This window comes from Stenella coeruleoalba, assembly GCF_951394435.1.
Source record: "Stenella coeruleoalba genome assembly, chromosome: 10".
Lineage (NCBI taxonomy): Eukaryota > Metazoa > Chordata > Mammalia > Artiodactyla > Delphinidae > Stenella > Stenella coeruleoalba.
Window position 1 is genome coordinate 82864662 of NC_137156.1, and position 12912 is coordinate 82877573.

Sequence of the window (12912 nt, forward strand, 5' to 3'; positions counted from 1 at the left end):
CAAGAGGTAAATTTCATCACAAGATCCTAGGAATATTTAATCACTAGGGAGTCAGCTTATGGAAGACCCACAGTCTAGTATTAAAATGGATCACTACTGGTGAATTAATGTTAGACACTAGACGTTATTTTACCATATTCCTTAATATAAACCACGGTGAGAAATAACTAAGCCTGTAAGTGCGGTATTCAGATTCAGTAAATGGTAATTTTTTCTGTTGGAGTTTCCTAAATAATTTAATAAATTTCCCACCAGAATCCCGTGAAATTCCAAATAAATCAGTAGATTTTCAGTTAAGCTGTTTACTGCTTGTAATGAAACCTTAATGTCTAACAGTGTCTACTGTTTACATTTGCCTGGGGTCTCTAAAACATTATGAGATGAAACGATTTTTCTGGTCCTTGGTGTATGGCTGTCATAGAATTAAAGTGTTTCATAATTTCATATTTGATAGAATAACTTCCATTCTTCAGTCTCCTGTGGGAAAGAAGAAATAGGTGGGGCTGCATTGAATGGTACGCTGTCTTGTCTAGATTGAATTTGTTATGAATTGCATGGTTCTCAATTGTACTCTCATGCATCTTTAAAACAAACCACAAATTCTCTGGGACATATTTTCTTCTTTGCTGAACACTGAGAGTGTATAAACGATGATTTAAGGGTCATGAAACTGAAGTTGGTATAAGGCTACAAACAGCATGTTAATTTTCTTTAGAAACATAAAAGAGAGCTTGTTTTGAATATCATTAAAAGTTTAATAAGAGTTCCTTTCAAGGCACTGCACAAAAGCAGCTCCACAGAAAAATAAATATGTACCCATTAGCCTTTGCTAAAATATACCCAGATTTCCAATTATACAATGCTTGTAAAGCCAATGATTTCCTCCTTTTAGAATCACTTAAAACAAGTGGTAAGAATTATATTGTTATTTAAATAGGGAACATTCATGTATAAAGAACCGATTTCTGTCTAAACTTAAGAGATTGCAGAACTTAAACATGATTCTATTTGAACACTTTGGACAGTTCAGAAGGAGGAATCAAAACAGCACAGAGGAGCGAGTTAGCCTGCTGGGCTCTGGGGAACAACTGGTCTCTTAACTTTTCTGTGAGCTCAGATAACTGAGTTCGTTCAGCAAATCTCCGCTGAAGTCCTGTTATGGCTACACTTTGTTCTAGGCACTGGGGTATAAGGCTGGACATGTTAGCCGATGTCCTGCCTGAAACCGACTGCATTTACTTTTTATTGGGGTGACAGACAAAACTCATGAACAAATTGATATGTAGTGTAATGTCAGGTGGTTAGCTGTAAGCGCTACGAGGGAAAATAAAGCAAGGTCAGGGGCAAAATGATAGGAGTGTGACCTGATTGCCCAGGTTTAACTTTCCTCACAAGGAACTTTACCTTATGATTTTTATTTGCAGGAGAATTTAAAGCAGCTTATAGAAATACGCAAGGCACAGAATAATTATATAAATATTCGAGGGAGTTAGGCATAAGGTTAGGAAAACAATTACATTCTGGGGTTAAGTTAGATCACAGAAATAGAGATCTTACAGCCTGGTATAGGTGCTGCATGTGAGCCAGGAGCTTGGCACAGAGGAATATTCAAGCAATCCTTAAGACTGTCTATCTTCAGAACATGAGTACGGCCAAGGGGTTCAGGAGAAGAACAGTTTGCTGAAATAGAGACCCAGAAAGTTTTTCTGTTGTGGATCAGATAATATGTAGTAGAATAGATGACTCCTTGATACCCCTTGATGAAGGCCAGTGGTTCGTCACTTAAGACCTGTTCAACAATAGTAATTAAAGGTCAAATTATCTCAGCATTGGTTGTTCATTTTCTCCTGGCCTTGTTTTTTATTTGTTTGTTTTTTGTGTGTTTGTGTGTGTGTGTGTGTGTGTGTGTGTGTGTGTGTGTGTGTGTGTGTGCGTGCTGTGCAGAAATGTCTCAGACCCCTCTGAGAATTTAATGAAAGTTATGGATCCTTTCCCCAGATTGTGTCTACCCATAACTGGGCACATGGTATCAGAGTGTCAAGGAGGTTCTGAAGCACAAGCAAAAATCCCAAGATGTCCATTTCCCCCTTCTTATAATATCATGAGAGAGAAACATACTCACTGTTGTAGGCTCTGATTTAAAAAAAAATTCACATGCAAATATTCTTTGGCCAGTTATTAATAGAATCATATGCTTTGAAAATTAAGACCTTCTGAGAAACATTAAGGAACCAAGAAAGATACTGGCAGCTCTGACCGTATGTTAACAGGTTGGACAAGACAACTTTCATATGGCATCCAAGTCCATCGTCATTTATCTCTACCTTGTTTAGGTGTCTCCTTTTACTTTCTCTTTTATTCACTTTTATATTTTTAAGCAACATGGGCAGAATTTCCGTGGCAGTGTGTATATCTGCTTGTCAGTGTCATTTCATATCCCAGGAAACTGAATTAACTAGGTAACTAATAGGATAGAGTTGAATACAGTTTAACCAAATCCCTCTAGTTGAGCCAGAATTGAAACTCAAATCACAAAAAGATCTATCATGAACAGCAAAGAAAACAATACCAATCTAGGAGGATAAATGTCTTAATTGTCAAGCATCACATTTTAACAGTTTGGTTTGGCAACATTAAGAGGATTTCAAATTACAGTATCCCCTACTGGGACTCATTCAGTCATGCCCACATTTACCCACCTGACCTGCTAAAAAAAAATTCAATGAATCAGAATAAAAATGCTCATTGGAACATGATATAACTTTACCCATTATTTTTCAGCGGTGCCTTTTCCATTCTTTCTTGTTTTTCCATTTTATTCCCTGTGGTATTCAAAACCTGTATTGGAAGCCAAGAAAGCAGAGGGTGGGGGAGTTATTAGTTACCACAAAAGAGAAGTAAGGTCTCTGCATGGGGCCCGCAAGTCTTTGTCACTCAAGTGGTGCTATTGAGTTAAGGAATTGTAAAAGCCTGCTTCTGTTTTAAAGACCCACGATGGTAATACCCAGCAGGAGAGAAAAATACTTTTTTTAAAAAAGCATAATTCCTTTCAGTGTGAATTTCTCTTCAGGTACACTCGCATAAGCACTTGTTTTATATGAGTGGATCTTCTGATATACAGTAGATGTGTTTCTTGACAATTCAATACCCCTGAGACATTTCTAACTTGAGTCCTGTTTTCCCAGAGAATTTGACTAGATGTTGAGAAAACTTTTTATTTGTGACTTGCTAGTGTGCTGGTATATTAATATTGGTATATTAAAATACTGTGACAATCTCCCTGATCATTAGTTTGCTTATCGTTAAAAAATGGAATAAAAATTGTGCCTGTGGCATAAAGTTATGGTCAGGATTAAATGAATTGATACATGTAAGACACATGGAACACACATAGGCAGCACGCAGTGGAACTGGCAGTCATGATATGAGGATAACAGCTTTTCTCCTTTGATTGGCAAATTCATAGATTTCTCTTTATACCCCAGTTCATTTCTAGCTGCTGTGAAGGATGGTATCCTATGTTTTTGGTGGGTCCCAATTTTGTTTACATAATTTAGCATCTATATATATTTGTAGTCTACCTGTAATTACAGCTGCAAATTTGATCCTATGATGCTGATGGCATCCTACCTCAAATGCCCCCAGGATCTCTCTGTTCTTCTGCCTAAAGACTTTTCCTACAGCCATGAACGGTTATTATATACAAGGTAATACCCACAGTAAATCTCAACTATGGGAGGCTAAGAGTCCATGTATAAATGTCTCAGACACTTTGGTTTTTGGTGGGAGCATTCTGAGACACATTCTACCTTGTTCTCAGATGGTCCCCCAGTAGGAATGAACCTAGCTGCTTACAACCATCACCAGTTCAATAATATAGCTTAATTGGCTTTTTCTCCTTTCATGCTTCCTGCTTCTGGGATCATCTCTCAAATAAATTCCCAAGGCTTTGTCTCAGGCTCTTTTGTGGAGGAATCCAACTTTAGACGCAGAACATAGCCTATATTTTCACTTGGACCATCACAACTGTATTCTCCAAAATTAGTGAAAATTCTTGCAGATAATTTTTTGTGTGATGTAATAGCAAGGAGACAAACTGAAAGAAAGCTAATTTTATTTATATAGAAAATCCATAAATCTATGTACCTTTTCTTAAAATTTTTATAGCCCTCCATGTATTAAATGAATTATCAGTAGATAAATACTTAGATATACTAAAGATGCTAACTTCTTTATTCTATTAATCTTTCCATAAAAGAAACAATCCTATTTATAGTGGTAATTACATCCTCACTTTTTTATTTTCTAGGTGTGAGTTTGGGGGCAGTGCTTGGGATTTAGGACCAATGAGTAATTTCACTACAAAGCTGGAAATGAATGGAGTCTATGGGGAGATATACATTGGAGGGAAGAAAAAGAAAATAAATTTTCATCCTGTGGCCATGTTGATTGACCAGTCAGCCCAACCATGACTTCTGCTTTTCACCCGTTGGCCAATGGAACTGACCAAGAAACAGAATATCTTGACTTAAGCCTGTACAGCTCAAATCTCAGTTGGTTAAGCCACCTCTGCAAAACCAGTTTGTGTTGCCCTGTAGGCATTTTTACAGTATCCTGTGTCTGTCTTTCTGACTGTCAGTCTATCTCTGGTTATTATAAATGCTTTATTTAACCTTTTCCTTGTAGGGGCATGCGTGAGATTAGTAGTTATTTTTTTAGAGAGAAAATTAATTAAGGTAAGGCCTCAGGCTACCTGATCCTTCCCTTATGGAAACTTAGCATGCAACAATAACCCCTGAAGGGATAAATCTTATCCAATATGGCTTTCATCATGCAAACTAGTAGGTTTTAGATTGGATTGAGCTGTAAGACATGTTGGTTTGGTCTGCATGGTGATGATGATGTTTTTAATTTGAATTACTTGTCAATTTAAAGATCAAGGTGGTGCCAACAAAAATGAATATTTTGAGCTCCTGAAATACTGGAAGCTTTTAATAAGCCCAGGTCTCCGTTTCTACAATGCACATATAAGCTAGAGCAGAGTATCAGTGTCCTTCAGTCAGAGATCCCTGTGGTCCTCTCATAGGTCACCATGGTCTCCTCATAGGTGGCCAGTTCTTGCTCCTTGACTCTATTTTCTTGCTTCTCATCTGATTCACTCACTTATACTACCAGTCTAGCCCCCAGAAGGTTTGAATTTAGATCTCAGTTTCAAAATCAGAAAGGACACAAAATAAAGTAACTTCCCTTTTTTAAAGCCAAAATAAATCTAGGATACAATGGTACAATTTAAATCAGCTAATTCTAGAGCTTGCTGGGGCCTTTGAAATTTCATTCAAACTCCCTTAATTTACTGATATGGAAACTAGGAACAGAGAAGTTAATTTCTGCATTAGGGTCACACAGCTAATTGATATAGTGTATCAGCACTAAAGTGGTCTAAATAACACTTTGAAGATGCTTCACTTTTTCCCTTGGTGTAGAAAGGTCATAGGCTATGTCTTTCTCCAGGATTTTGGGTATTTCAAAATTTACCTTTTTTTTTTAAAGTCAAGTTATTTATAAAATACAAATTACAAAATTCAGAACTTTCAAACAGCCAAGAAATAAAGCCATTATGTTTTGAAGCCGTCTGTGTAGCTGTTGTGAGTGTGTCAGTAAGATGATAGATCCACAGGAAGGTGAGAGTACACAGAAAGTGGAAAGAGAAAGTGTTAATAGAAATCAAATGCTTTAAAGAGGTTGGATGTACGATTCTCTTCTAAATATTACTTTTTTTGGTCATCATTAACCCTAGCATTTTGTTTCATTCTTCACATTGGAAATTTCTTCCACTGTAAGATTTCAGCTTTATATAAAAAGATAATAGGTATTCTAATCTATTTTAGAACCTTCGTAAAGGTCACTCTGGGAGTGATCTGAGAGCTTTAACAGACGTGAACACCGAAGTCCTCATTAACTACTCAAACAAAAATTCTTAAAATTCAAAGAATTCTGGGGCTTCCCTGGTGGCGCAGTGGTTGAGGGTCCGCCTGCCGATGCAGGGGACACGGGTTCATGCCCCGGTCCGGGAGGATCCCACATGCCGCGGAGCGGCTGGGCCCGTGAGCCACGGCCGCTGAGCCTGCGTGTCTGGAGCCTGTGCTCCGCAACGGGAGAGGCCACAACAGTGAGAGGCCCGCGTACCGCAAAAAAAAAAAAAATTCAAAGAATTCTGAGTTGGTATTAGGATGGAGTAAAGGGACCCTTTACTCTTTCAAAAGCAAAAAAAAAAAAAACAAACCTCCAGCCTAAGAATTTCCAGATGTGACACGTGTTTGGTTGCTAAACTGGCTGTGCATGGACATGAGTGGAGAGGAAGCTGGTGACATGCAGATGTCATATAACTCCTATTAAATAAGTGCTGTTCTCCAAGAATGCCAGGCTTTCAAGGCCAGGGTAACTCAAATCTCTTATTTATATATTAGTTTTCTCCGAACTAATGCAAATGCTCCTCCCCCATCCAAAAAACACCCTGGGTCACACATAACACATACTGGTTCATAACTCCTTTTAAACAGGTGCTTCACATTATGTACTTTTTATTCCAATTATCTTACAACTGGCCTCTCTGCTTCCACCGGTCCCCCCGCTTAGAGTCTATTCCCTACCCAACAGGCACAACATCCTGCTAAAACAGAAGTCCTCCCGTGTCACTCCTCTGTTCTAACCCTCGAATAGCTTTTAGCTCACACAGAACAAGGATCTAAGTTGTTATGATGTCCTACAATAAGGGTTCTCAAAAAGTGGCCCCTGGACCAACAATATCAGCATCAGGAACTTGTTAGACATGCGCATTCTCAGACCCTACCCCAGATCTACTGCAACTCTAGGGATCCAGGGGTGGGCCCAGCAATCTGTGTTTTAACAAGTCAGCCAGGGAATTATGACGCTCAGCTAACGTTTGAGCCCTAGACTCCGTGGTCTTTAGATCTTATTACATTTGGACTTGAATACTCTCCCTCTCCTAAGCTGACCCCAACCACCCTGGCCTCCTTGCAGCCACACAAACATGCTAGGTCCACTATTTCAGAGGCTTTGTACTTGCTGTTCCCTCTCCCCCCAGATAGCCATGTGGGTGGCTCCTGCACCAACGTCAGGTCTTTTATCAGATGCCATCCTCACAGTTGAGGCCTCCCTGCCCACTATATTAGTCTCCTAGACCTCCCGTTACAAAGTACTGAACGAGATGACTTAAAACAACAGATATTTATTTTCTCTCCCAGGGTTCTGGAGGCTGTAAGGCCAAGTTAAGGTGCCCTCTGAGACTCTGGGTAGAATCCCTCTTTGCCTTTTCCTAGCTTCTGGTGATAGTCCGAAGTCCTCGTGTTCCTTGGCCTATGATTGCATCACTCCAGTCTCTGCCTCTGTAGTCACATGGTGCTCTCCCTGTGTGTCTTTACACTATTTTCTAATCAAAGGACAATAGTCATATTGGACTAAGAGCCCACCCAACTCCACTATGACTTCTTTTCAACTAATTACGTCTGCATATATTCTGTTTATAAATAAGGTCACATTCTGAGGTACTGGTGGTTAGGACTTGAATGTAGCTCTTCGGAGGAGGAATGCAATTAAATGCTTAACGCCCACCCTATTTAACGTTGCATTCCGCTGTCTGCAGTTCCTATCCCACTTCTATTCTTTGTTTTTCTTTTTTCTGTTTATCACCTCCTAAAACATCCTATGTTTTACTCTTAGTTTACTGACTGGCTCCCTTCTCTGGAATTTAAGTTCCATAATGGTCGTCCTTTTTGTTTTTCATCCTCACAATACCCTTAGCTCTTACAACTACCTGGCACACAGTAGGAGCTCAATAAACCTATTCTGAATGAATGAAAATGATAGACCATTAGCAAGACCATTTCATTGTTAAGAAATCTGATTACCATAAAAACAATCTCTCTGTTTTTTTCACTCCCTGGAGGCTAGGGTATGCAGAGGGTAGTATGAAAGTACCCCCCTGAGAAACTTTAAGTGCATTCTAAAACTAATGGTAAGCTTATAGGTGGACTGGGCTTTCTCAGGGAGAGAGACCCAAGGGAAGCGCTGGAGCTGGGGATCTTATTGGGTTAATAATGCAGGGACCAGGAACCCGGGAATGGGCTGATATCAGCAGTACAGTTGGTGAAAGCAGGACACGGAGTGAAAGGCTCCTACACTGGGGTCTCTTGTGCCTGGATCTTGAAGTTTCTGCTCATTCACTTACTCATTCATTCATTCATTCATTGATTGAACAAACTCCTGGATATCTAAGTGCCACATTCTGGGCTCCAAACTTGGGATATAAGACTAGGTCTCTGAACTTATGGAACTTGCACTATATGAGGGGATTAAATATAAGTGAGTGCATGGGTGCACCACAGCCAGCTTTTTCATGGGACAAGACCTGCTCGAAGTGTCTTTGTATTCACCCCAAAGAAAATCAATTTCCTTTCTTCCAGTCCAGGCACAAAATGATACAGGCATTTACTGGCCAGGTGGGAATTCGCCAAAACAGAAGCCTGGATTGGACTGTCAAAGGTAAGGCTGCTGTTGATCAGGCCTTGTTTCTAGACTCAGTGCTTCAGCACGCCCCTGGGTAGTGGAATTAAAGAAGGAGCTGATTGGTGCGGTGGGTTAGCATGTGGGCTATAAGCTTACACCCCAGTGTGCATTTCTGCTCAGCCAGGTATGAGCCATATAACTTTGGGAAAGGGCACCTAACCTATCTGAGGCTCCATTTTCTTATCTGTAAAATGGCATTAATCTTTCCATGTCGTGAGATGGACACAGCTAAAGAATATAAGCAGGTAGCTCAGTGGCTGGTCCAAGTCAGCACTCACTAATCTTATTCAAGGAAAACACAAATCCAGATGTGGCAGATTTAAGATTTTGTTGGATCTTTGCTTCTCTTCAGTGACATCATGGGATAAAAGAGATGGAGCCGTGAAAACAAGATGAGCCAGAGATCTGCAGATGTGAAACACCTGCCCAAATCAAGAGGTGGGCAATTGTGGCGGAAATGGCCCAGAAAATTACAACCTTCTCTTGTACTTGTGTTTTAGGAGAGTATCTAAATTTGACCAGGTATGAATTTAGGGTGACAAATTTAAGGCAAGTTTCATAAAACACTACAGGGAAGTGACCCATAGTATGAAAACACAAGGTTTCATCCAGGTGTTGCTAAAATTAGGCAGACTGACTTTAGCCTCTCTCTTTAGAGGCTGTCTTACAAAAGACAGCAGTGAATTAAAACTGAACAGTAAACTGCACTTTCACCATCTGTCTTGAGAGAAGTATGACCTGGGCCTGGCTGTCATTCAGGCTCTTTGGGAAGGAAAACCATTTATAAGTTTTTCCAGCCTCTGGTTGGGCACCCTGTACAGAGTTGGCACCAAACTATGACAAATGCCTCCTAAGGTTATTTCCTGGGCTTGCATTTCAATAGAAATACTTTGACAGTGAGGTTGAAGTCACTGATAATACAAATAACTTTATTAGACTGCTCTGATTAAAACACTGAAGGTAAGAAGCTCTCTTCCATGCTCTCCTGTCCTGTTTCTCCTTCAGATTTTCCCCAACTGATCATTGAAATATGGCTAGGCTGTTGGGCTGATGTAAATGGTCATTAATTAACAACCATGGTCTTTGCGAACCCAATGCTTTTGAAAAACTACATCTGTAGCGAAAAGCAGGGTTGAAGCTGTGAGAATAATAGCATGTTTTTAAAAATTCTGCACCTGGACAAACAAAATGTCCTTTTTTAGAGCAAGGATGTCATCGGACAGAGGCAGGGAAAAAAAAAAAACCCAAGAAGCCGGCGAATCTCCAGCATGCTGTCAAGATATTAGTTTGCTGGCCCACTTCTGACTATACATAAAGATCTTTTCTTCCAGCTAAGGCATTTGATATACATTTTTCTATTCTGGAAACACGAGCTTTGGCCTTTTTAGGTCAGATATATAGGTCTACATTATGAATGGCACCCAGTGCCTGCTTTTATAAACTGATTGCTGTTCTGTCCTTGCTTGCTCTAGAGCAAGGAGATGTTCAATCCAGACAGGCATCTTTCCGCTAAATGACCTTTGCTCAGCCTTCTTCTCGTTGTAACTTCACAACATGTCGGCAGCGTTGGATTAAACTAGGTTTAGCATCTATTCAGTAATTCCTTGAGCAGTAGGTTTTCTTCTTTAAAGCAATACAGGAGAACTCTGCTTTGTTGCCAGTGCTAGGGGGATGGTTTTATGAGGAGACATAGTTTGACTTAGAATATTCCCACTTCCTTTAACAATGTGCTGTATTTTAATAGAGTTCCCATATATTATGCAAACGAAATGTTTTACAGACTTGTCACAGATGGCAGTTGGAAGTGACTATTGGACGATCACTCCATACCATCTTCTTAAAAACGACGGGCTTGATTTGTCTCCCCGTGATCCCTAATTTGAGGCGCATAAGCCACAGACGTAAGAAAAACTTCTAAAGAGTTATGCAGGGGTGGGAAAATACAAAGTTCTTTGAAGAGAGACTAGGAGAAAATATCTTCCTGTGTGTTTCCTGAAAGAAGAATTTTATGCCTCCACTAATAAGTATTAATTTTTTCTTTTTACTATACATGATGCATTGTGCTGGGAGGAAGGTGAGTGGAGAGAAAGACCAACGTATCTGAGAGCTTTGGGGGCTGTTTCCCACAGAGTTAAGCACTGCTCGTTAGCAACATTGTAGGTCAGATTTTCCCATCCTACTCATCTCTTTGAGGTCCTTCCAGACCAATTTTGGAGCATCCCCCAAACTGCATATTTTCTGGAATCCATTTTCTGCTTCAGGTGCCATTCACCTCTCCCTCTGCCAGCCCCTCATGGTCATCTGACCTCTATTTCATGAAAGCTGAGCCTTTCCCCCATTTTCATTTATGACTCCTGTTTCTAAATCAGGTCACCATTAACATTTCCATGGAGCTTAGCTTATTGATTGAATGAGCCACCCTTTGTTTTAGTGAATGCAATTTGGGGGAAAGAAATCCAGCTAAGCTAGTTTGGTAGAAATGGGGATTGTTCATAGGACACAGAAAGTTCATAGAAATAGGGGACGGGAAATACTGTAAATACTTTACAGTATTATTTAAATTATTTAAAGCCAGTACTTTCTCGTGGGAAATGAAACTGGGGAGTGAATCTGGATCTAAACAGCTCTGGGAGCCTCAACAGTCACAGAGGCCACAGACTTCGTTCGAATGCTTTGTTATCGTTATGCTTTGGCAGTCTTTCATGTGTCCTTAATTTTTTGCCCTGCTACCAATCCATCCAATGTTTCACAGTCCCAAATCCAACTTCCTGGGAAGTGGATTGGTTGGCCTGAACTCACCTTTTCCCTTTATTTCCCTGGTCAGTGGTCAGCCTATGGTTGATTCTTCCTTGAATTGGGCGTTCACTTCTGGTCCAATCAGATGAAATTGAATTGGGCTGTGTTGGGGGGAGAGTATGGAAGAAGAGTCACACACACTTGGAGTATCAGAGGCTATGGCCAGAGACCAGTAATTTGAGAGAGGGGTGTGGGTGTATCGTCTAAGATAAGGTAGTCGCATTTGTCCCCAGGGACCTTTATAGAAAGGTTGAGTTTTGGGAAGATGCTAAGGATAGATATGGTGGTTTTCACTTATGTTGAAATTGTATTGCATGAGCAGTTCATATTTTGCCCAGAGTTTATTCCAGGCAGCAGTTAGAAAATAGGAGACTTACCTGTGTCCTCTGTGTGTGTGTGTGTGTGTGTGTGTGCATGTGTGCGCTCATGTGCACGCATGTGCTCTACGCACACACATGCAGTAGGAGTAGGAGAGGATTAGTATAAAGTTTTCGTGCCAGAAGACACCTTAGAGATCCTTGGGCTCAACCCACACATTTCACAGATGAAGAAATCCAGACTCATAAAGTTTATGTGATTAGCTTACGGGCATACAGCTATTAAGTGGCAGAAAAGAGACTCAGTTATTTTGATTCCTCATCCAACGAGCTTTATAACCCAGCTCTATTATATTTTTGTCTCCAGAAAAAAGTCTTCGTTCATTGAAACAGGACCAAACGTACACTATGCTTTGTCATCACATGGTTTGCTCATTACCTTTCAAGTCCTAGCTCAAAGCTCCCCACTCCAAAGGGCCACCTGGACACTGCCTCAGGTGGGTGCCACTCCTTGTCCCTTGGTTTTCTATTAATTATTTTCATAGCTTTATATCACTTAGTCCAATCTTTAATCACCTTATTTATTTTTCTCATTTTCCTCCTTTGCTAAAATAGGAGATTCCAGGAAAGTAAAGGTTGTTTCTCTTCACGTCTGTATCCTCAGCTCTGTGATCATGCTCAGCACATGGTAAGCACATACCCATAATTAATCAGACCTTTGTGAATTTAATAAATATTAAAATATCAATAATAAACCTTTGGGGGAGCACATAGACTCTTTTCTGGTCATACATACTTCTTAATTATTGAGGTCACGCAAAGTTTTATGTTCCTGTGGTATTAAATTTCTCTAAAGGTCTCTACATATTTTTGTATACTGTGTCACAATTTTAGGCTAAAACAAAACCTGGAACTCACAGCAAAGGGAACAAGCAGCAGCTGATTCAGATGTGGCTTTACCTCTGTGGGTGTATTCTATATAAACTGAGTGCGTTCATGACAGAGAGTAACTTGGCTTAGAGATGCTGCACCCCAAATATCCTTTTTGTTTGTGAATGTTCCTGTGACTCTCTGATGATGAGAACTGTTCATTCTTATTTCTGGCTCTTGGCAGCCTACAGATGCTTCCTGTTAGTGCTCCTGGCAGGTTCCTGGTGGGGCCTGTTGTTTATTGCCCTATCTATCAAGTCCTATTTATTTTTAAAATAAACTT

At 40.1% G+C, this 12912-nt stretch overlaps 1 protein-coding gene across 18 annotated transcripts in view; it reads left to right on the forward strand.

Annotated features, from left to right (window-relative positions):
• Nucleotides 1-12912, forward strand: part of TAFA1 (TAFA chemokine like family member 1) — a 955756-nt gene that overhangs the window by 271953 nt on the left and 670891 nt on the right. For 13 of the 18 annotated variants that reach the window (XR_013830279.1, XR_013830280.1, XR_013830281.1 and 10 more), the window contains 4 exons: nucleotides 8484-8562; nucleotides 8939-9108; nucleotides 12067-12196; nucleotides 12315-12387. The exons of 1 other annotated variant lie outside the window; for it this stretch is intronic. Coding sequence is in view for 10 of the 17 variants with exons in the window: in XM_079935034.1 (XP_079791160.1) it covers nucleotides 12385-12387 (3 nt within the window). In the remaining 7 variants the exon portion in view is untranslated. The remainder of the gene's footprint in view (nucleotides 1-8483; nucleotides 8563-8938; nucleotides 9109-12066; nucleotides 12197-12314; nucleotides 12388-12912) is intronic. 4 more of the 18 variants (XM_079935041.1, XM_079935042.1, XM_079935036.1 and 1 more) reach the window with 3 other exon arrangements.